General features: G+C 43.7%; 1 protein-coding gene across 1 annotated transcript in view; it reads right to left on the bottom strand.

Moving 5' to 3' along the window:
- Positions 1-25,535, bottom strand: part of LOC120027354 (enhancer of filamentation 1-like) — a 44,023-nt gene that overhangs the window by 17,004 nt on the left and 1,484 nt on the right. Inside the window, exon 2 of the mRNA XM_038972268.1 lies at positions 4,048-4,446. Within this exon, the coding sequence (XP_038828196.1) occupies positions 4,048-4,446 (399 nt within the window). The remainder of the gene's footprint in view (positions 1-4,047; positions 4,447-25,535) is intronic.

Raw genomic sequence — 25,535 nt, 5'->3', positions numbered from 1 at the left:
TGTTTTTTAAAGCTAAACTTGCATTTTGCCTGAGTAACAAAGCTGTGTCCTTTCACAGCTGTGACATGTGGCTTTGGTGGGATATGAGAGGGGATTCTCAGTATAGGAGGCTGTCTGCCTCAATGCCCATAATCATTTGACTCCTTGGAAGGAGGAAGTGTGTGTGTGTGTGTGTGTGTGTGTGTGTGTGTGTGTGTGTGTGTGTGTGTGTGTGTGTGTGTGTGTGTGTGTGTGTGTGTGTGTGTGTGTGTGTGTGCGCGCGCGTGTGTGTATGCGTGTGTGTGTTTGTGTGTGCGTGTGTGCTTGGCAACCAGGAAATCCCCCTAACCTCCCTTTTAACCAGCTTAATTAACCAGAACACCACACCTGAACAGCCAGTAATGCAGTAACCACTCAGCCAGTCAACAACAGAGCTGGCCTGCCTCTTTCTTCATCAACCTAGACCAGGGCAATGTCCCAAATGGCACCCTATTCCCTATGGGCTAGTCAAAAGTAGTGCACTATATAGGGGATAGGGTAACATTTGGGCCCAGCACAGCTCTGTGTTGGCAAATCAGTGAGTCACTCAGAACTCAGCAGAAAACAACACAGCCCTGTCTGTCTGGACTCCACAGAGCACACAGAGGCATCCATTGCGGCTTTCTTTAATGGCCAGTGTTCAGGAACACAGCTGAAATCTGCAGTGGCCCCACTTTGCTAAACACAGATTGAACTTTTCGACGTTGACACAGTCTCAATTTAATCTCAAACAAGTTGATTATACATTGTAGCGTGTAGACACGAGGCACATTCATATAGACTTATTTAATTGACCTTTTCACCAAAGCCTTAATTCCGTTCCCTTAGTAAACTCTTTATCAGTGAGAGGGGAGTGATAGTAATGGTAGGACTGTTCTGAGTGTGATTATTGGTGTGCCTCAAATGGCACCCTACTATACCCTACGTAGTGCACTACTTTTGACCAGAGCTCTATGGGCCCTGGTCAAAAGTAGTGCACTATATATTGAATAGGGTGCCCTTTCAGACAGAGACTGCATGTTTGCACAGTACAGGTGGGATTGATTGACAGGCCTTTCTGTTCTGAGCTAGTGTCTCTGTTCTCTGAGTCTCTTGCTCAGCCCCCTGGTGCCTCCTGATTGGCTGACTGGCTTATCGCAGCTCCATTCCTGGCTCCGAATGTGTATCCCAAACGGCACCCTATTCCCTACATAGTGCACTACTTTTGACCATGGGCCCTGGTCAAAAGTAGTGCACTATAAATGGAATAGGGTGCCATTTGGGACGCATTGCTAAGCTTCAGGCGCCTGCTCCCTATTTACCCCACAAACACACACCGTAGTTTGGGAACGTCTCTGTTAACTCATGCCTTCCTGTTGAAAATACCCCCGGATAGAAGAAATACCACCAGGTTATAATTAATTTCTCTCCCCTAAAGGGATGGAATAGAGTGTCTTATCCAGTTTTTGAAGATTTTGAATAAACAAGAAAATATATATATATTTGACATAACTTCCAGTGATGTACCTCCGCCACTCCCTTTCCATTGACTTCCATATGTTGTAATTATTTTTTAAATGTTTTAAACGCGATGTGAAACTGCTTGGAAACTACCTCAGAGAAACAGCCAGATACAGTGCATTCGGAAAGTATTCAGACCCCTTAACTTTTCCCACATTTTGTTACGTTACAGCCTTCTGACCGTAAAGCGCTACAGAAGGTAGTGCGAACGGCCCAGTACATCACTGGGAGGCGGTATCAGAGGAAAGCCCATAAAATTGTCAGAGACTACCGTCACAAGTTATAGACTGTTTTCTCTGCTACCGCACGGTAAGCGGTACCAGAGCGCCAAATCTAGGACCTACTCAACAGCTTCTACCCCCAAGCCATAAGACTGCTGAACATTTCATAAAATCGCCACTGGACAATTTACATTGACCCCCCCCCCTGTTTGTACACTGCTGCTACTCGCTGTTTATTATCTATGCATAGTCACTTCACCTCCACCTATATGTACAGATTACCTCAACTAACCTGTACCCCTGCACACTGACTCGGTATGGTACCCCCTGTATATAGCCTCGTTATTCTTATTGTGTTACTTTTTATTTTTACTTTTTATTTTAATCTACTTGGTATATATTTCCTTAACTCGTAAGCATTTCACAGTAAAGTCTACACTTGTTGTATTCGGCGCATGTGACAAATAAAGTTTGATTTGATTTGATTTATTCTTTATTCTTATTTTAAATCCTCATCAATCTACACACAATACCCCATAATGACAAAGCAAAAAACGTTGTTTTTTTTTACCTTCGAGAAGGACAACCATCTCTGCAGCACTCTACCAATCAGGCCTTTATGGTAGAGTGGCCAGATGGAAGCCACACCTCAGTAAAAGGCACATGACAGCCTGTTTGGAGTTTGCCAAAAGGCCCCTAAAGACTCTCAGACCATGAGAAACAAGATTATCTGGTCTGATGAAACCAAGATTGAACTCTTTGGACTGAATGCCAAGCGTCCCGTCTGGAGGAAACCTGGCACCATCCCTACGGTGAAGCATGGTGGTGGCAGCATGATGCTGTGGGGATGTTTTTCTTCGGCAGGGACTGTGAAACTAGTCAGGATCAAGGGAAAGATGAACGGAGCAAAGTACAGAGAGATCCTTGATGAAAATCTGCTCCAGAACGCTCAGGACCTCAGACTGGGGCGAAGGTTCACCTTCCAACAAGACAATGACACTAAGCACACAGCCAAGACAACGCAGGAGAGGCTTCTGGACAAGTTTCTAAATGTCCTTGAGTGGCCCAGCCAGAGCCCGGACTTGAACCTGATCAAAAATCTCTCGAGAGACCTGAAAATAGTTGTGCAGCGACGCTCCCAATCCAACCTGACAGAGCTTGAGAGGATCTGCAGAGAAGAATAGGAAAAACTCCCAAATACAGGTGTGCCAAGCTTGTATAGTTATACCCAAGAAGACTCGAGGCTGTAATCGCTGCCAAAGGTGCTTCAACAAAGTACTGAGTAAAGGGTCTGAATACTACTATTATATTTTTTAAATGTATTTATTTATTTATATTTATTTATTTACAAATTTTTTCTAAAATGTCTAAAAACCTGTTTTTGCTTTGTCGTTATGGGGTATTGTGTGTAGACTGATGATATTTGTATTTTTTAAATTTTTTTAAAATCAATTTTAGAATAGGGCTGTTACGTAACAAAATGTGGAAAAAGTCAAGGAGTCTGAATACTTTTCCGAATGCACTGTATGTATTTATGTGCTTTTATTGATATACTGTAGCGTATAGGTTATTACACTACAGAAATACACAGCTATACTGTACCGCATGGAACATAAATAGACATATGGACAACTGGTGAATCCATTTGCACTGGGCTTGGTTGTTGTCTGTGACCTGAGTATTGTATTTGAGTGCAGAGACCTAAGTACAGGCATCTGGTGCTGCACTGTTTGCTTTTCCATGAGTTGTGCCCCGTTCAGTGCCCTTCTGTGGCTTCCCTGGCCCTACCCTGGCCCTAGCTCGCCAACACATAAATAAGCCAAATGGGAGTCTTGCTCTCTCAATGCATAAAAACACTGACCTGTTCTGTGGTGAACTAACATCAGGGCACACCCTGTCCACATTTCATTTACATTTGCAGCCCTGCAATCCCTCTGGCCTGTGACTATGTCTGTGTAATGACTCTCATAAGACAGGTCTGAGGCCAGTGAGGTGCAGGAGAACAGAACAGCCCATGGTTTAAACTGTAAAGCTCCAAGCCCTGTAGTATTTAATGTCTCCTGTGTCTGCTGGTGTTTATGGGGTTTCCAATCCCCTTTGATAATCCCAGAACCCTGGGATTATCAGGTCAGGGGACCAGCTTTAGCTGAGCAGTATCTCTCTCTCTCTCTCTCTCTCTCTCTCTCTCTCTCTCTCTCTCTCTCTCTCTCTCTCTCTCTCTGTCTCTCTGTCTCTCTGTCTCTCTCTCTGTCTCTCTCTGTCTCTCTCTCTGTCTCCCCCCAACCCTCTGTCTCTCCAGGTCTCTTACCTTGCTGGGGGTGTTGTCTGCAGCCAGGGCGCTCCTCTGTGGAGGGACCTGGTAGACATCCTGCCCTGGAGGCACCTGGTAGATGCCCTGCTGACCCGGGCTCTGGGAGGGCGGCACCTGGTACAGCCCCTGGGACGACGACACGCCCACCTTCTGCTGGTAGGCTGAGCCCGTAGGTGACGATTGGGCGGCCGGGGACTGGGTGTCGAACATGGGACCAATCAGCAGCTTGAGGCGGTTGCCGGGGGCGATACCCTGGCGCCCATGCAGCGAGCAGAGCCACCAGCCCTCAAGGCCGCCCGTGTTCTGCTCAATGATCGTTAGGATGTCTCCCTTCCGGAAGGCCAACTCCTCCGGGGACTCCGGGACGTTGTCGTACAACGCCTTGGCCATCAGGTTCTACAGAGAGAAGAGAGGAAGTCAGTCTACATTTAGCAACATATAGTTTATAGTCTTTTAGCCTGTCACTGCTTAAAGAAAAAGACTGTAGGTTGGACTATATGCTAGTCTACAGTGAGCATCTAGCAACAAACAGATGAGTTTATAGCCTAGTTTTAGCCCGTCACTGCTTTTAGCAACACGTCTACGGGCTTGAGCACATGTAGTGAACATTACCTTAAGCCTATCTAACACATGTAAAATTATGGTATTCTAGTCCAGGGGTTCCCAAACTTTTTCACTCTGGGCCCCTCTTCCAGCATTGGGGAACATCCCACACCCCCCCTGCACACACACACCTATTATTACATTTTTTATTCAACCAGGCAAGTCAGTTAAGAACAAATTCTTATTTACAATGACTGCTTACTCCAGATGACGCTGGGCCAATTGTGCGCCGCCCTATGGGACTCCCAATCACGGCCAGATGTGATACAGTCTGGATTCGAACCAGGTACTATAGTGACACATCTTGCACTGAGATGCAGTGCCTTAGACCCCTGCGCCACTCGGGAGCTCATATTTCTATGGGCACAAGCACTGTTCATACTCCTCTTGTTAGTAGAGAGAATTTTGCAGGTTTAAAGCTTATTTCCTGCAATTGTACACATTTTGTCATTGGGTGCAAAGAAAATGTTGCAGTTTTAACGCACATTTCCTTACAATTCTATACATTTTGCCATGTCTAATGTATATTCATGTGATATTTGAGTGACTAATTACAACAATATCTATGGGCTAAAAAACCTAAATAAAAAACATTAGCTGGCATGGGCTAGTTGATCTGGACATTTATGTCAAGTTATAAATACAGTAGCTCTCCAAGGTATACAATGACTAACACGACAAGGGGAACTGATGATGCACTATCCAATTTCGACATTGCACCTCTACTATTACAACTTTCAAAAGTACGTTTTTATGGGGGGGGTGGGTTTGGGGGGTGGGGGGTGGGCCTGCCAACCCCTCGCGCCGCCCTGAGGGAGCGCTCCCCACAGTTTGGGACCACTGTTCTAGTCCATGGGGTTGTTATGTACAGTAAGTCTTACGGTGAACTGTCACAACTGTTCAATGTGCAACTTACAGTTACCATGCAAAATTCTATTAGGTCCCATGCCAGATGTTTTCTTGACTGATTTGAACTTGATAGGATTTTCTCATTCCTTGCTGTGTGTGCTCCAGGGCACGGTTACCCAACTGGTTGATTGGTGTGCAGTGGTTAAGGGTAATGGTTCCCAACCATAGCACTTGAGATACGAAACCCCCACTATTGTGTCTATAGGGGACAAGCACTTAGCCCAAATTGCCTTGGTAAACACATCCATCTGAGCAAACGGACATACAGTATAGAGCAAAATAAATACATCATATAGATATCCTCTGTGCTAGTAAAGCCACTGCAGTGGTATTACTATCTCAACACACAACCACAAAAATGATTCTCATCATCACATCCCAACCAGAGATAAACTGCCACAGAGGGACTGTTGGGATTGAGGTCACCGTGTAACACAAGTCCACCAGACTTACTGTTCATTTTAGATGTGCTTTTCTTACATTTACATTTAAGTCATTTAGCAGACGCTCTTATCCAGAGCGACTTACAAATTGGAAAGTTCATACATATTCATCCTGGTCCCCCCGTGGGGAATGAACCCACAACCCTGGCGTTGCAAGCGCCATGCTCTACCAACTGAGCCACACGGGATCTTAATTCAGTCAGTCTGCTTTACACACTGTGCTTCTGCTTTTCACTCGCAATGACACCAGAGAAGACTTAGCTGGGTTGGGCTGGGCATAAAATCTGACACCAAATCTGATACAGTACAAGACCATTCATTGCAGTAACAAACAGCTCGTTCTACAGAGCAATGAATAGAATACAAAAACATATAGGCAGTTTTTAGGGAACACTTGTATGCTGTTCCTGCATATTACCTCTCATTTAAGAATTCAGGCTGTCCCCTCTCTCACACACACTCTTTCTTTCTCTCGCCCTCTCAAGCACACGTTATCGGACCATTTGCTCTGTCACTCAGGAAGCCTTCCTCTCAGCCTGACCGTTCCCTGAATGTTCCCCGACCGTTCCATGGCCTTTTCCTTTTTCCCACCCACTCTGATTCACAGTGTTCCCATGTGAACCTTTACTAGACCGGTGGAATCTTTATCTCTCACTGGGCATCTGGCTTCACTAACCGTGGTGTCAGTGCTCTGTCAGAGCCACCAACACTCACTGCACAATTACAGGCACAATTACCCCCTGCCACCCGGCTGCTTGCCTGCACAAGCTCCGCTTCTACTTGACACCTTAATGTCACGGCATGCTGCTGGCCAATGGGAGAGGATCTGTTCTATTACCGTATTACTGTTTTATAAGAAGGAGGAAGATAAATAAATGCTGATTATTTTGAGTATGAACTGCCTTGTTAACCCCTAATACGAATCTACATAAATCCAATTTCATCTATGGATGAAGGTTTGGTCCATTGCTGAGACAGCAGTTCTATATGTAAACTCTTGGCTACAGTGGTGTTCACGGTGCATTTTAATATTTACTGGGTGAGGAGAACTGGAGAGGTATCATTTGTTTGAGGTCACTGCCATAACAGACATGATAACAACATCATACTTTGCAGACTGTTGATCTTCCACTAATTACACAGATTAATGCAATCATCTGCCAACACAAATGACCAGACAGTTCATTTTAGCACAAACACAAACAATTACACACACAGTGAGAGAGCTTTGCTCAGCTAAGCTCTGAGAGTGTGAAGATAAGAGCCGTGAGACGCCGATGAAAAACGCTCCACTAATCACAACACTTCCAAACCACCCAGTCTGCTAGTGTTCATCTCTGACTGCCAGCATTCAGTTTCCTCTACTGTATGGGTGTCAAACTTATGGCCCGTGAGGGGATCAAATCCGGCCTGCGTGTCACGCCCTGACCATAGTTTGCTTTGTATGTTTTATGTTTTGTTTGGTCAGTGTGTGATCTGAGTGGGCATTCTATGTTGTATGTGTGGTTTGTCTATGTCTATGTGTAGTGTTTGTGTCAGCACTATTTGTTTATAGCGTCACGTTCGTTCGTTTGTTGTTTGTATAGTTTGTATAGTGTTCTTTGTTTCGCTTAATTAAAAGAAGAATGTATTGTTATCACGCTGCGCCTTGGTCCTCCTCTCTTCCACCATATAACGATCGTGACACTGCGGGTGGTTTGAATAAATAATAAAAATAAAAATATCTACTAATGAATATAAAATTACTAAAATCAAATCCAACCTGTGTAGAATGATAATGGACATACATTCATACAGTTTCTTGACTGTTTCCAGCTCGCTAATCACCCAAATGAAAGCTAGACAGTCAGGGAGCATCGGAAATTCCAAAAATGATGGATAGAGGACTTTTTGATTGTGTTTTTGATGGTGAGGAAATACAACACATTTTCAGTGCAGCCCAAGTGTCAACAGCACAGCCTCACACACATTGCAAACACAATCACACTTGAGTTTTTTTGCAGGTCTGAAGCACCACAGGGTACATTAATAGAGTAGCACAAATCCAACATATACAGTCTGTCATCAGCAGTCATCACTGCTTACTGACAGTGAATAAACTCAAAGGTCAGACTTCTTAGGAGGTCTGACAACTGGGTGAGTGAGCGTGTGGAGAAATGCCGTGACAAACACTAGGCCTAACTAACACACATCACCTGGAACACAGAGAACAGGGTGAAACATACACCCACTCACACAAATTCACACTACTACTACTGATCTGTAATTGGAGCAGGTGTGACCGACCAATCAGCGCATGTGTACATATATCCCCGGCATAAACATTGGTTAGTCATAACGAGGTGACTCAGCTGGCTGCTTATCCTCCAGTAAACACGTGTTTGCCATTTATCAGAGGGCTGGGAGGCCCCGGCTCCTAGGCTGCAACGTAGCCTTACTCTACATGATGAGAACCAACAGGATTACTGGAACTTGGTAGTTATCTTTAAACTAGCTGTTAAGTAGCTTGGTGAGAGAGGCATTACACCGCCTCTCATGACACCAACCATGACCAGCGGCTTTCTGGTCCTTCCCTTACCTAACGTCCCTAATGGCATGGTAACACAGGGTGACCAAGGTTTACTAGAGTTGGAGAGAGATAATGAATCACCTAGGTTTCCCACCAGGTATCTACAACAAACATTCTTCAGTGTGTTGACTGTGTCCGTCGCTTGGCAGGTGGCTTCATCACAAACTGATAATGAGTTACTATCCAGCACCAGTACTTAAGATACGACTTTTAAGATAAGAAGTAAACACACACAGAAACAGTTTGTGTGTCTAGAGACACGTACGCTAATGACTGAAGTGAAAGAACCCTGACATGACCTAGTTGGAGATGTGCCTCACGTTTCTCTGTCCTTGGCTAGCTACATCTGGCTAGTGATATATAGCCTTGGCCTCATGCTGTTGTCAATAGAAAGTGCGGAATAGTGCTACGTTGAGCTATCCAGACGGCTGGAACACACACGCACGCACGCACGCAAACACACACACACACACACACACACACACACACACACACACACACACACACACACACACACACACACACACACACACACACACACACACACACACACACACACACACACACACACACACACACACACGTCTAGCCCCTTTCATTCCCCTTAACTTAGACCTAACACTTTTCCATTCATTCTGGAGTGTTCTATGACTCACACACTTCTATATCAACAGGGGTATTTTTCAGTGGTGTGTCTCGCCGAAGCACAAATAAAAGTTCTCTCATTTGAGTGTGGGAACACGTATACTGAGTTGCTGACCAACCGAAAATAAAAAGCCCTTACGTAACGTTACCACTGAACGGGGCCCCAGCTTTCCTCCCAGTCAATAAGTGTTCAGGAAGGGCTCACTGGGTGGTTCTGGCTCAGCCTACAGAGTACACATCAACCTAATGAAGGTGGCTTTGGGTATATGAGCTCACAAATACGACAGTCCAAATTCCCCCTCTGCCGCAGCCAACTTCACCACCACGACCACACCGCAGCACAGATCTGTGTCCCAAGGCAATGGGAAGGAGGGAGCAGCAGCCCTATGCTGCGTTCATAACCAAGTGGGATGGTGGAAATGACCCGTTGTGAAGTTGTAAATACCAGTTGGAGGCATTTACGTGCTTTCGAACTCGTTGAGAAACGCCGGAATGGCTAATGGCCAACATGCTGTGTCAACCATAAACTAAAAGTGCAGCTATCATACTTGTTAACAAATAATAGTGTTCAAAAAACATGTTAATAGATAGCTTTATATAAATAATGTTTTGTTGTTGCGTTTAATTGCCAAAAATGCTCTAATCAAGGTAATTTCCTTAGTAGGTGATGTCAGAGGTCAGCATGTGGGAGAAGTCGGAGCTCAGGGATGATAGACGTTTCCCAATAGTAATTACCATTTGGAGGGGCATTCAAGGGGCTTTTTCCCAATCATATGTGGTATATACCACCTTCCAACTTAGTTATGAACGCAGGGTTAGCTACATTTAAAGAGACAATGATCTCCCAAGTCCCAACAACAAGTGCCCCCCCCCCCCCCCAACTGTGAGAACTGTGAGAACATCACGATGTTCCCATGAAGTTCAGATGTGATACCCCAACCCCAGTGTGAAAATTAGGGCCAGCCCACTGTAACACGTGCGCCCGGGGGTGATGGTGGCACATACTGCATAAGAACGGGTGAACCAGCACATCTCATTTGGCCTCATTACCATAGGTAAATATAGAAAATAATTATAGTAATGACGGTAATGAGGACCTGATGACTATGAACGGCCTGTTCCTCTGAGTGTACCCTGCTGCTGAGGCTGAGGGTGAGAGCCAGTTCAAGGCTGTGTCCCAAATGGCACCATATTCCCTATATAGTGCACTACTTTTGACCAGGGCACATAGGGTTCTGGTCAAAAGTAGTGCACTATACAGGGAACATGGTGCCATTTGGGATGCAATGCGAATAAATGGGCCTTGTGAAGGGTTCTAGATAAAACAGACTAGTGGGACTGGAAGGAAGTTCAGAGATCATGGTAATTTCTTCATTTGGACCGATCCTAGAGCACACTGCTGACCCTCTGATTACTAAGGCTGTTTAAACGCGAGCCAATGTGCTTGTAATAACATAATTACACAGGGAGACTGGGTAAAACCTCACGTCCTGAGATTCTCAGATTCTCTTAATGCCAGTAAGGGCTATACCACCTCACAATTTAGACTTTAACATTTCTAATGTAGCCTACAAACCTACCAGTCTGTATGTAGGCATTACCAACCATCTATCATGGCATGCCACGTTTCCTTTCCCCTTGCATTAGTGTATGATGCCACGTGTATACAGACAGTACAGTAGTGAATCAATACTACAGTCCAGTTACAGACTACAGTAGTGATTCAATACTACAGTCCAGTTACAGACTACATTAGTGAATCAATACTACTGTCGTGAATCAATATTACTGTCCAGTTACAGAGTACAGTAGTGAATCAATGCTACAGTCCAGTTACAGACTATAGTACAGTAGTAAATCAATACTACTGTCCAGTTACAGACTACAGTAGTGAATCAAAACTACAGTCCAGTTACAGACTACAGTAGTGAATCAAAACTACAGTCCAGTTACAGACTACAGTAGTGAATCAATACTACAGTCCAGTTACAGACTACAGTAGTGAATCAAAACTACAGTCCAGTTACAGACTACAGTAGTGAATCAATACTACAGTCCAGTTACAGACTACAGTAGTGAATCAAAACTACAGTCCAGTTACAGACTACAGTAGTGAATCAATACAACTGTCCAGTTACAGACTACAGTAGTGAATCAATACAACTGTCCAGGTACAGACTACAGTAGTGAATCAATACTACAGTCCAGTTACAGACTACAGTAGTGAATCAAAACTACAGTCCAGTTACAGACTACAGTAGTGAATCAATACTACAGTCCAGTTACAGACTACAGTAGTGAATCAAAACTACAGTCCAGTTACAGACTACAGTAGTGAATCAAAACTACAGTCCAGTTACAGACTACAGTAGTGAATCAATACTACAGTCCAGTTACAGACTACAGTAGTGAATCAAAACTACAGTCCAGTTACAGACTACAGTAGTGAATCAAAACTACAGTCCAGTTACAGACTACAGTAGTGAATCAATACAACTGTCCAGTTACAGACTACAGTAGTGAATCAATACAACTGTCCAGTTACAGACTACAGTAGTGAATCAATACTACAGTCCAGTTACAGACTACAGTAGTGAATCAAAACTACAGTCCAGTTACAGACTACAGTAGTGAATCAATACAACTGTCCAGTTACAGACTACAGTAGTGAATCAATACAACTGTCCAGTTACAGACTACAGTAGTGAATCAATACTACAGTCCAGTTACAGACTACAGCAGTGAATCAATACTACAGTCCAGTTACAGACTACAGTAGTGAATCAAAACTACAGTCCAGTTACAGACTAGAGTAGTGAATCAATACTACAGTCCAGTTACAGACTACAGTAGTGAATCAATACAACTGTCCAGTTACAGACTACAGTAGTGAATCAATACAACTGTCCAGTTACAGACTACAGTAGTGAATCAATACTACAGCCCAGTTACAGACTACAGTAGTGAATCAATACAACTGTCCAGTTACAGACTACAGTAGTGAATCAATACAACTGTCCAGTTACAGACTACAGTACTGAATCAATACAACTGTCCAGTTACAGACTACAGTAGTGAATCAATACAACTGTCCAGTTACAGACTACAGTAGTGAATCAATACAACTGTCCAGTTACAGACTACAGTAGTGAATCAATACTACAGTCCAGTTACAGACTACAGTAGTGAATCAATACAACTGTCCAGTTACAGACTACAGTAGTGAATCAATACAACTGTCCAGTTACAGACTACAGTAGTGAATCAAAACTACAGTCCAGTTACAGACTACAGTAGTGAATCAAAACTACAGTCCAGTTACAGACTACAGTAGTGAATCAATACAACTGTCCAGTTACAGACTACAGTAGTGAATCAATACAACTGTCCAGTTACAGACTACAGTAGTGAATCAATACTACAGTCCAGTTACAGACTACAGCAGTGAATCAATACTACAGTCCAGTTACAGACTACAGTAGTGAATCAAAACTACAGTCCAGTTACAGACTAGAGTAGTGAATCAATACTACAGTCCAGTTACAGACTACAGTAGTGAATCAATACAACTGTCCAGTTACAGACTACAGTAGTGAATCAATACAACTGTCCAGTTACAGACTACAGTAGTGAATCAATACTACAGTCCAGTTACAGACTACAGTAGTGAATCAATACAATTGTCCAGTTACAGATTACAGTAGTGAATCAATACAACTGTCCAGTTACAGACTACAGTACTGAATCAATACAACTGTCCAGTTACAGACTACAGTAGTGAATCAATACAACTGTCCAGTTACAGACTACAGTAGTGAATCAATACAACTGTCCAGTTACAGACTATAGTAGTGAATCAATACAACTGTCCAGTTACAGACTACAGTAGTGAATCAATACAACTGTCCAGTTACAGACTACAGTAGTGAATCAATACTACAGTCCAGTTACAGACTACAGTAGTGAATCAATACAACTGTCCAGTTACAGACTACAGTAGTGAATCAATACTACAGTCCAGTTACAGACTACAGTGCAGATGCCCTTCCTCTATCTGACCTAAATAACTTGTATGTATATGTCAACTGATATATATGTATGTACGCATGAAATTGGTAGATGTGACTGTAGGCCTATGGTATAGGTATCTCTGTCTTCTCAGTGTCTTGTCAGTACAGAACCTTTTGTATTTATATATACATTTTAAATGTATGTAGCTCTGTCCTTGAGCTGTTATTGTCTGTTATTGTTCTGTATTATGTCATGTTTCATGTTTTGTGTGGACCCCAGGAAGAGTAGCTGCTGCTTTCACAACAGCTAATGGGGGTGCTAATAAAAATACAATAACAAAATAACGCACAGTTCAGACGTCGAATTTATGGGAGTCGAACTAAATAGAAATTAAGAGCGGGAATGCACAGTTAAAAACTTTGCTTGGCGTACTGATTGGTTCATACGGTTAAGAACTTTGCTTGGCGTACTGATTGGTTCATACAGTTAAGAACTTTGCTTGGCGTACTGATTGGTTCATACAGTTAAGAACTTTGCTTGGCGTACTGATTGGTTCATACGGTTAAGAACTTTGCTTGGCACATTGATTGGTTCATACTGTTAAGAACGTTGCTTGGCGTATTGATTGGTTCATACGGTTAAGAACTTTGCTTGGCGTACTGATTGGTTCATACGGTTAAGAACTTTGCTTGGCACATTAATCGGTTCATACTGTTAAGAACTTTGCTTGGCATACTGATTGGTTCATACGGTTAAGAACTTTGCTTGGCGTACTGATTGGTTCATACGGTTAAGAACTTTGCTTGGCACATTGATTGGTTCATACTGTTAAGAATGTTGTTTGGCGTACTGATTGGTTTCGTACAACCGCTCTCAACACTGCAGCAGACTTCCTCATTGTTTTTGGGTCGATTTCAGGCATAACAGTCCTTCACCTATGAATCGAAGTCCATGATTGTGCTTCCGTTTTGAGAGTGGTAGAAAAGCAACCTTTATTTGCATGCAACTAACATATATTAATATGCATTGCCATTCCTCCCAACAGTGGAAGAACTGCTCTGGCGCGCTCCATGAAAAGGCGTGCATTACCCGCAACGCACCGAGAGAGCGGCAGAGGCTGCCGAATTATCGTCAAAAGTCCAACGAGGCATACTTAATGGTTTTATATGGTACTTTATCCCCAAAGACAAAGTTATTTTTTAGTTCGGTGTGGCGATAGAGCAGTGTTTGAACTAACAATATTGAGATAATAGATAAATGACACACCCCAGGCTGAAGCTAGCATCTCTGTCAAACTAAGTCAATAGTCTATGAGAGGTCAGTCCAGCCACAGTCATGATACTGAAGAGTCAATTGAGTTGCATCTTTCTTCGAAAGCTGAAGCAAAACAGATTAACCACAGCCAAACATACTGTATTCTGTATAGTCAAGATATGAGGGACTCCAGCCCGAGTATACTGTAGATGTCACCCACCAACTTCCTCCTCTCATCTGTGATTCACACTATTCCGCCACACAAAGGGTCATGACACCTAGCGATACTATCACTGAAATCCCCACCCCACCATCCCCACACATAACAGCATGGCAACTGTACCTTAAACAGGATATGATATTCCATGTTGTGTCTAACTGCAATGCATGCTGGGACTAACCACATGCCATACATTTCACCTTGATATTTTGGAAAGATGTCTTCTAGCACCAAACTGAAGTCTCAGTTAATACAGCCTGTGGGTCAAGTTTCAGAAGAAATGTCACATGCTCCGAATACACCTTACAGTGAAATGCTTACTTACAAGCCCTTAACAACTTCTTATGGCTCGACAACATTCCGCTGAAAAGGCAGAGCGCGAAATTCAAAAATATTTACAAGCCCTTAACCAACAATGCTTTAAGAAGTTAAGAAAAAAATTAAAATAAGTTTTAAGTAAATTTTTTAAATAAAAGTAAGAAATAATTAAACAGCAGCAGTAAAATAACAAGCGAGGCTATATACAGGGGGTACCGGTACAGAGTCAATATGCGGGGGCACCGGTTAGTCGAGGTAATTGAGTTAATATGTACATGTAGGCAGAGTTAAAGTGACTATGCATAGATTATAGCAGCAGAGAGTAGCAGCAGAGTAAAAGAGGGGTCTGGGTAGCCATTTGATTAGCTGTTCAGGAGTCTTATGGCTTGGGGGTAGAAGCTGTTTAGAAGCCTCTTGGACCTAGAATTGGAGCTCCGGTACCGCTTGCCATGCGGTGGCAGAGAGACCAGTCTATGACTAGGGTGGCTGAAGTCTTTGACAATTTTTAGGGCCTTCCTCTGACACTGCCTGATATAGAGGTCCTGGATGGCAGGAAGCTTGGCCCCGGTAATGTACTGGGCCGTACGCACTACCCTCTGTAGTGCTTTGCGGTCGGAGGCCGAACAGTTGCCATACCAGGCTGTGATGCAACCAGTCAGGATGATCTTGATGGTGCAGCCATGCCAAATCTTTTCAGTCTCCGGAGGGGGAATAGGCTTTGTTGTGCCCTCCTCGTGACTGTCTTAGTGTGTTTGGACCATGACAGTTTTTTGATGTGATGTGGACACCAAGGAACTTGAAGCTCTCAACCTGTTCCACTACAGCCCTGTCGATGAGAATGGGAGCGTGCTCGGCCCTCCTTTTCCTGTAGTCCACAATCATCTCCTTTGTCTTGATCACGTTGAGGGAGAGGTTGTTGTCCTGGAACCACACAGCCAGGTCTCTGACCTCCTCCCTATAGGCTGTCTTGTCGGTGATCAGCCAACTTGATGATGGTGTTGGAGTCGTGCCTGGCCATGCATTCATGAGTGAACAGGGAGTGCAGGAGGGGACTGAGCACACACCCCTGAGGGCCCCCGTGTTGAGAATCAGCGTGGCGGATGTGTTGTTCTCTACCCTTACCACCTGGGGGCGGCCCATCAGGAAGTCCAGGATCCAGTTGCAGAGGGAGGTGTTTAGTCCCAGGGTCCTTAGCTTAGTGATGAGCGTTGAGGGCACTATGGTGTTGAACGCTGAACTGTAGTCAATGAATAACATTCTCACATAGGTGTTCCTTTTGTCCAGGTGGGAGAGGGCAGTGTGGAGTGCAATAGAGATTGCATCATCTGTGGACCTGTTGGGGAGGTATGCAAATTGAAGTGGGTCTAGGGTTTCTGGGATAATGGTGTTGATATGAGCCATGACTAGCTTTTCAAAGCACTTCATGGCTACAGACGTGAGTGCCACGGGTCGGTAGTCATTTAGGCTGGTTATCTTAGTGTTCTTGGTCACAGGGACTATGGTGGTCTGCTTGAAACATGTAGGTATTACAGACTCAGTCAGGGACAGGTTGAACATGTCAGTGAAGACACTTGCCAGTTGGTCAGCACATGCTCGCAGTACACGTCGTGGTAATCTGTCTGGCCCTGTGTTCTTGTGAATATTGACCTGTTTAAAGGTCTTACTCACATCGGCTACGGAGAGCTTGATCACACAGTCGTCCGGAACAGCTAGTGCTCTCCTGCATGTTTCAGTGTTACTTGCCTCAAAGCGAGCATAGATGTAATTTAGCTTGTCTGGTAGATTCGTGTCATTGGGCAGCTCGTGGCTGTGCTTCCCTTTGTATTCTGTAATAGCTTGCAAGCCCTGCCACATCCGACGAGCGTCGGAGTCAGTGTAGTACGATTCAATCTTAGTTTGTTTGATGGTTCGTCGGAGGGCATAGCGGGATTTCTTATAAGCTTCCGAGTTAGAGTCCCGCTCCTTGAAAGCGGCAACTTTACCCTTTAGCTCAGTGCGGATGTTGCCTGTAATCCGTGGCTTCTGGTTGGGTTATATACGTACGGTCACTGTGGGGATAACATCATCAATGCACGTATTGATGAAGCCAATGACTGATGTGGTGTACTCCTCAATGACATTGGAAGAATCCCGGAACATATTCCAGTCTGTGCTAGCAAAACAGTCCTGTAGCTTAGCATCTGCTTCATCTGACCACTTTCTTATTGACCGAGTCACTGGTTCTTCCTGCTTTCATTTTTGCATGTAAGCAGGAATCAGGAGGATAGAATGATGGTCAGATTTGCCAAATGGAGGGTGAGGGAGAGCTTTGTACATGTCTCTGTGTGTGGAGTAAAGGTGGTCTAGAGTTTTTTCCCTCTGGTTGCACATTTAACATGCTGATAAAAATTAGGTAAAACTGATTTGAGTTTCCCTGCATTAAAGCCCCTGCCACTAGGAGCGCCACCTCTGGATGAGCGTTTTCCTGTTTGCTTATGGCCGTATACAGCTCATTGAGTGCGGTCTTAGCGCCAGCATCAGTCTGCGGTGGTTTATAGACAGCTATAAAAAAAATATAGATGTAAACTCTCTTGGTAAATAGTGTGGTCTACAGCTTACCATTAGTTACTCTACCTCAGGTGAGCAAAACCTTGAGACTTCCTTAGATTTCGTGCACCAGCTGTTGTTTACAAATATACATAGACCGCCACCCCTTGTCTTACCAGAGGCCGTTGTTCTATCCTGCCGAAAAAGCTTAAAACCCGTCAGCTGTATGTTAATAACATTGTCCTTCAGCCACGACTCGGTGAAACATAAGGTATTACAGTTTTTAATGTCCTGTTGGTAGGATATACGTGCTCATAGTTCGTCTATTTTATTATCGATTGATTGTATGTTGGCTAATAGGACCGATGGTAAAGGTAGATTACCCTCTCAGCGACGGATCCTTACAAGGCACTTGGACCGTCGTCCACGATATCTCCATCTTTTCCTCCTGCGAATGATGGGGATGAGAGCCTTGTCGGGTGTCTGGAGTAAATCATTCCCGTCCCGACTCGTTGAAGAAGAAGAATTCCCCCAGTACAGGGTGAGTAATCACTGCCCTGATATCAAGAAGCTCTTTTCGGTCATAAGACACGGTGGCAGAAACATTATGTCCAAAATAAGTTACAAATAACGCAAAAAAAACATACACAATAGCACAATTGGTTACTGGATCATAAAACGGCGGCCATCTCCTTCGGCACCTTTATGACTACCATGAGATCTTTTCACATATCAAAGGTCAAATCTTCTATGGTTGATAGAACCCTTCCAATTTGATGTATCAGGTATTTCACAACTTTCACCAAACCAACGTTTAACCAAGACAGCAGTAAAAGTCCAGATGAAAGCTGTATGTTGTGGGCAGGGCCAGAATGACAAGTAAAACAACATCTAAATAGCTCCACTGACCCAAATCACAGAGTTGAGTCAGACAGCCTATTACGTAAAACAAACGTCTTCCAGACCCTTTGGCCAGCCCTCAGTTCATTAGTGTTAGGTTTTATTGTCATATTGAGGTAACTCGATGTCCACCGCTCTCCTCTCCGTTTACTCCCCACTCCTTCTTTAACCTGCAGCAGTACTGAGGGATCTACTGCAGTCAGACCAGGACCCACCTTGCCTAGTCATCTCATGACAACACCAGCTGCCTTGCTCTCTTTCTGTCTGGACACGTAGTCAAAAGACACCCTCTACTACAGAAAACAAGATAAGAAAGTTACACTGGAGTATATTCTTTCAAATGTGTATTGAATGGCCTTCTCCGGAAGGGCTTAGCCTAGTAGTATATTGTGTAATGCAGTCCTTGACATAATTGCAAGTCATGCCAGAGCTATTTCTACTCTCAACTAATGTTACGGTATTCATGTGTTCAAAGATAGGTCTCAGCTCTGGAGCGGGAGGGGGTACTATTGAGAGGAAAGGGGGGTGTAGTAGATGCCAAGGGGGATGGAGGGGATGTGAGTGTATCCCTGTTACCCTTGGAGACATAATCCTTCAAAGCTATTGGCTAAGACGTACGATAAGTTTATGGTATCTCTACAGGACCACAATTCATGGCTTTACATAGAAACAGAAAACGAGCTCTAGATTCACTTCACACTGTCCGATCAATTTCACACTCCTCAGAGGTCACAAAAATATAAAACATCCTCCTCCGCCATAAACGGACCAGAGCATTTACTCTGTGAAAAAACAAGATATTTGCTTGTTTGCCAAGTTAAACGAGTAGAAATTATGCAAACAACTAATTTGATAGAACCCAAAATCTATCTGCAATATTAAAACTGTATACAAGGCATTGTGCTGTGAAAGCTGAGATTGAAGAATGCCAGCAGGGTGGACCCCCATGGCTGGACCCCCGTGTTCGCAGCTGACATGGTCCTTGTAGTTTGACATCAAGACAGAGTCACAAATGGCTCCCTATTCTCTATATAGTGCACTACTTTTGACCAGGGCCCATATTCACAAAGCGTCTCAGAGTAGGAGTACTGATCTAGGATCAGTTTTGCCTTGTAAGTCATAAGTAATAAGAGCGGGGACCTAATTCTAGATCAGCACTCCTACATGACGGCGCTTTGTGAATATGGCATCTGGGCCTATAGTGCTCTGGTCAAAAGTAGTGCACTATACAGGGAACAGGGAGCCATTTGGGAAACACCCTAATGGCTGTCCAATCTCCACAGGGATGAACTAAGCTGACAGGGGCCTTGCTAGCTAGACTACCTCTGAAAGGATCACCCTGTGAAATGCTTGGCATTCTTAAGGGAGAAGAGCTCTTTCTGCACAATGCCACACACACACACCACACACACACACTGAAAAGACTGTGAACTCTTGGTATGCCCCCTGGCAGGGGACAACCCTTGTAGCCAATGAGAGGAGGCACCTTGAAACAATCAAGTGCATCTTTTAACTAACCTTTCCTCCATGCACAATTGCACATTCCTCCAGAATGTTTTTTCTCATAGGAAGCTCCTTGACCCCACCCCCCACCCCACCCCCATCCCTATATACACCCAACTCTATTTACACTCCCTCCGCCTACCCATTTCCTATTTCTTTCATTTTCTTTCAATATTAGAAACCCCCCTCCTCCCTCCTCAATCACTCTCTCGCTGAACAATGTTTTTTCTCCGCTCTTCTCCGCCCCACTCTCTTTGGACCACTGCCTGGAACCTGAGACCGTAAAAAAAGAGAGAGACAGAAAAAAAAACACAGCCCAGAAGAACTTTGGTTCACCTAATCACTCTTCACTGGTTTTGGAGCTATTTCTGCCACGGTTATGTAAGTCTCAAAAGAACCAGTGAAAAGGGGGTGGATGGTGTAAGACTATGGGATGGGTGTGTACTGTGTATATGTCAGTGTGTTTTGTATAAGGTGGGAAAGGGTCTCCTTTCCTCTCGTCCCAGAAAAGAAAATCTGTGTCGTAACACCCTTAAATGCCAAGGGCCACATCATTCAAACTCTCTCGCGCTCTCGCAATTAAATTAAAATGTGCTTTATTAGCATGGGAAACATATGTTTACATTGCCAAAGCAAATTAAATTTAAATAAACAAAAGTTAAATAAATAATCAGAAATTAACAGTAAACATTACATTCTCTCTCGCTCTCTCGCTCTCTCATTCTCTCTGTCATACAAACCCCCCCCCCCCCCCCCCCCCCTGTTTCCGTGTTATGAATCCCTTAACCCTACTCACTTAGTCAGTGAGGCAGCCAGAAGTCTCTGTCTGTACAGACTCGTCCTGGGGGGATTACGTGCATTAGAGGACCTATGGAAACCAAGCCCTTCCCCTCACACCTGCCCACCTGTTGGAAAACATCTCTGATGTCACAGACAAAGGCTACTGCCGGATACACCGACCAGTAGCGGTGTGTAGGTAAAATCAACGGGGAAGCTAAATCAGGAAAAAAAGCCATATTACAACCTGTGTTGTGATAATTGCGTTGTTGGCTCTATAACCTCTTAGTTCATATGCCTTGTCACCGTCATATATAGGCCCAAGGTCGAGACAATAAGAAGACACAGTGAGTGGCTGAATAAATTCAACAACACCTTTGTTTCATCACAAAACCGGGGAGCAACATCTGTCCGGTGGAGTCCACAAAGCATATTGCATGTAACAAACAGTTACATAACCTACAGCATGGTCAAGCAAGTTAATGTTTACACAACTTTTGATTTAAAACACTAGAGTTACTGCAAGTCGCAAAGAAAACAGGAGCTGCCTCCACTATTCCAGCACCATTTCAACTTCAACATCATCAAATCACCTATGCTTAGTCTAATACAGTGACAACTAAAAGATTCCGAAAAAGATTTAGTCCAATCAACATAAGCTAAATAGCATATGTGTGTGTGTAAACACAGCTGTGTGTGTGTGCGTAAGTAGAAAAAACAACGTCAATGCCATCCTCCTCTCTTTCATGTTGCCGAAACGGTCTATGACATACAATACACGCTTTTAGTTTTTGTTGTCCTAGGCTACCTGGCTAAAATGCTTGCTCGCTAGCCTAACTTCCTTTCATGGGCAACGATTAGCTAGTTAACATTAGTATAATACATATAGCTACATATTGAACTTCCATCCGCTCATGCCAGAGGCACAATGTATGAATTTATGGTTGGATCAGAATCGTTGTTATAATCACTGGCCAGTACAGAGAGCCCACGGAGCCCACGGAGGACAACAACACAACAAGAGTTTTGTTCTGTCAATGACGTTTGGCTTTTGTAACCTTTATTTAACTAGGCAAGTCAGTTAAGAACAAATTCTTATTTACAATGACGGCCTACCCCGGCCAAAACCGGATGACGCTGTGCCAATTGTGCGCTGTCCTATAGGACTCCCAATCACGGCCAGGTGTGATACAGCCTGGATTGATGTGATCTGATTGATGTGATCTGATTCCATTTATACTTTTTTGTTTGTGCCAGGACCATTCACATTTGAGCTCACTCAGTTTAGCTCAACGCTGATTGGCTATTCTTGTATATTTTTTTAATCAAGGGATGCCAAATGCTCACTGGCTTCCCTTGCATTCAGTGATACGGGGCACAAAAAAAATTAACACTATTTGACGTGTAAAATAACACAACATCTGTTTCAGTAGCTATAGTTAGCTAGCTAACTATATAGCTAGGTGTCATCATCTAAAATAACCCTAATTTATAAGACAGTTCTTATTTGATTAATGGTGGTCGGACCCATCTATGTGAAGCTAGCCACAATAAGGATAAGCCACAATAGTGGACTTTGCGGTTAGCCTTCAAAATACAGGTATGGCATAATTCTACTATTTGTATTCATTTGCATTACTGTCAATGACATACTTTTATTTTGAAGGCAAACCGCAAATTCCACTATTGTGCCTAATCCTTATTGTGGCTAGCTTCACAACACATACCCCGGTGCGGTCGAGCCTCACTAGCCAGATGAAGCTAGCTGGCTGGTTATAATGTTAGCTTTGGGCAACAGGGTTAAGTTGCTGACTAGCTATTTATTTTCATGAACTGAAGTTCCATTTCAATAGGCGAACAACAAGTGGCAACCTTGCTAATACTTACCCACAAGGATTCCTAAATCATTGCTAAGAATAATGAAAATGACTGCAGGTTCTACTGGTCATTGTTTTCAGGCTGTTGTATTGGTGCCAGCTAGGTACCAAGCTAAAGCTAGCTACCCCAGAAGTTGCATTCAAACAAATTATGTTTTATTACCAACGCGGTATTGTGAACACATTGTTCGTGGCCGGTGTTTGCTTGTTTGCAGACTTTTTTGTACAGCTTTGACAGTGCTACTGTGTCTTTTTTGACACGCAAAGACCCAAACGGCGTTCCATAGTATGTATATTGTGAAGCTAATAGCAGTGAAGCCATTACTGTGTAACTTCGGTAGGGCAACATCTGAAAAATAGCGCACTTGGCAGTGTGTCGCGGTGCTCGACCAGTCGGTGAAAGCCAACATCACCCACGACAGAGAACGGTTGATTGTCAAGGGCAATTAATTCCATTATCTTGGCTTTAATGGATTTCGCCTTTGAGTTGTCTCGCTGAAATTTTGTTACTCTTTCAAATGACTGCTGGATCCACACAGCAGACATTGTGGGTTAGTTTAGGGATGCTGTGTTGCACGTATAGCACAACATTTTACGTGGCGTCATTACATCATGTACGTACATTATATAGGTATGCACATCAGCTTTGACATCGGTTTTGCACATCGGGGCGTTAAACTAGACATCGGCCGATACCGATGTTGCCATTTTTAGCTAATACCGGCCGATTCCAATATGTTCACCGATTTATCGTGCATCCCTACTATATAGTGTGCTACTTTTGACCAGGGGCCAGTCACAAGTAGTGGACTGCATCGAGAGTTTGGGACTATAAGGTTCTATCTGCAAAAAGATGATTCTGAGATAATTTACTTCAAAGTTCCGAACCCTCGTTGGTTTGATTTGTGTCAGCAATTTTAATCTGTATTCTTTTGAACTCAACAACATTAATTTTGGTTTTTAGAGTACTATATAGGTAGAGAACATTGAACAGAAAAAGGCTACATCTTGACAAACTACATTTTGACAAAAATGCAGCTAGAACCTTATAGTCCCAAACTCTCGATAAAGATACATCAAATAGTGCATCTTTTTTGACACGCAAAGACCCAAACGGCGTTCCATATAAATCCTGGTTGAGAATGAAACGACTGAACAAATGAACAACAAAACACCACAGCAAGTAAGTGAAAGAAATAGGTTTTGATTATGTTTTACTGGTAATGGGGACATAAGTAAATGCCAACAAAATAACGTTTTGGTCAGTGTGGTGTGTGTGTGTAACCTTTATTTAACTAGGCAAGTCAGTTAAGAACAAATTCTTATTTACAATGACGGCCTGGTTGGGCCAATTGTGCGCCGCACTATGGGACTCCCAATCACGGCCGGATGTGATACAGCCTGGATTCGAACCAGGGACTGTAGTGACGCCTCTTGCACTGAGATGCAGTGCCTTAGATCGCTGCGTCCATGTGTGTGTTAACTATTTATCTGTACTAGAATGCTTAAAAGGCCGCTAAAATTGTAAATATCGGTTATCGGTATCTGGGTTTTTGGCAAGGAAAATATCGGATATCGGCCAAAAATGTCATATCGGTGCATCACTACTATATAGGGAATAGGGTACCATTTGGGACACATCCAGGATTAATTTAATACTTAATACTTAACTTCAGCGCTATGAATAATTCACCCTCAGTAAGAGCGTATAGGGACATCTGATAGAGAGGACATAAAACTTCCTGTAAATATTTAACTGAAATAAAGTGTGCTACATCACAAGACGCAGGCTATAAACTGTAAACCTAAGTGGCTGACTCAGGAGCAGAGAGCAAATACATTATGGCTACGTCCCAAATGTGCACCCTATTCACTATGTGGTGCATTTCAAAGGGAATAGGGTGCCATTTAGGACACAACCTGGGAAGGGATAGGTCAGTCCGCGACTGACCTATCCCAGCCTGGTGTGCATCCGCCCTTTCCCTGCACTGTTGCGTAATACAGCAAGGTTATCGCAGAATGGTGTTGGTTGTGTCAGGCTGACTGTGTTATTGCTAAGCTCTTTCAGACAGAAGTGGGAGAGTGGGGAGAGGACAGGTCTGCTGCATCAGAGGGTATGGCTGGCATCATACCGATCCAAGCCCAACAGGGCCTGATAACAAACCCTGTATCCCTGACCTACACAGCCCCATATTACTCTAGATAGCTTGTGGATAGCTGGAATGCGGTTTTAACCAATCAGCATTCAGGATTAGACCCACCCATTGTATAAAACCCTATATTACTCTAGGAATGAGGAAACCAGGTTAGAAGAACAGACCAATAATGCAACATACTGTACATAGGCATGCCGCAAACACACATAGCACACATGACGACGCAATCACTAGGCCCTTGGGGAAAGCCTGCATGTGCCGGGCGCTCAGAAGTGTGAAGTGGAATTCAGCCAAGTGAGTGATCATCTACTACTAATCTAGATTTGGGGGCTTTTCACCATGATTAAGGCCAAACCAAGCCTCTACAGCATTGTGTTAACTTTACACTGAAGTCATTGGCTCTTGATACTACTGAATCACCAGGGAACTACTACACAGCTTTGCGAGAGAGAGAGCTGTGAGTTCTGGCTTTTCTAATATGGTATTATGACAGACTTCAGACCCAAGCACATGTCTCCAATAGAGAAGAAAAGAGGATGGAGTGAAATAACACTTAGCTGGGAAAGCACATGGGTGGTTATTTCAGTAAGTACAGTACCATAGAGGAATCCAAACAGCACGGCCAGTGTAATAACGGTTTGCCAGCTCTCTTGCCAAGTGCCCTACATTCCCCAGATAGTGTGAAGTAGACAAAAGCATTCCATTCAAGAAGATCTGTGAACCTCATACCATAGTAGGAAGTGGATCTTCCCATACGCTCCAGACAGTGCCAGT

This window comes from Salvelinus namaycush, chromosome 32 (genome assembly GCF_016432855.1).
Source record: "Salvelinus namaycush isolate Seneca chromosome 32, SaNama_1.0, whole genome shotgun sequence".
In the NCBI taxonomy this organism is placed as follows: Eukaryota; Metazoa; Chordata; class Actinopteri; order Salmoniformes; family Salmonidae; genus Salvelinus; species Salvelinus namaycush.
The sequence above is the reverse complement of the archived record's forward strand: the minus strand, read 5'-3'. Positions and strand labels throughout refer to the sequence as shown.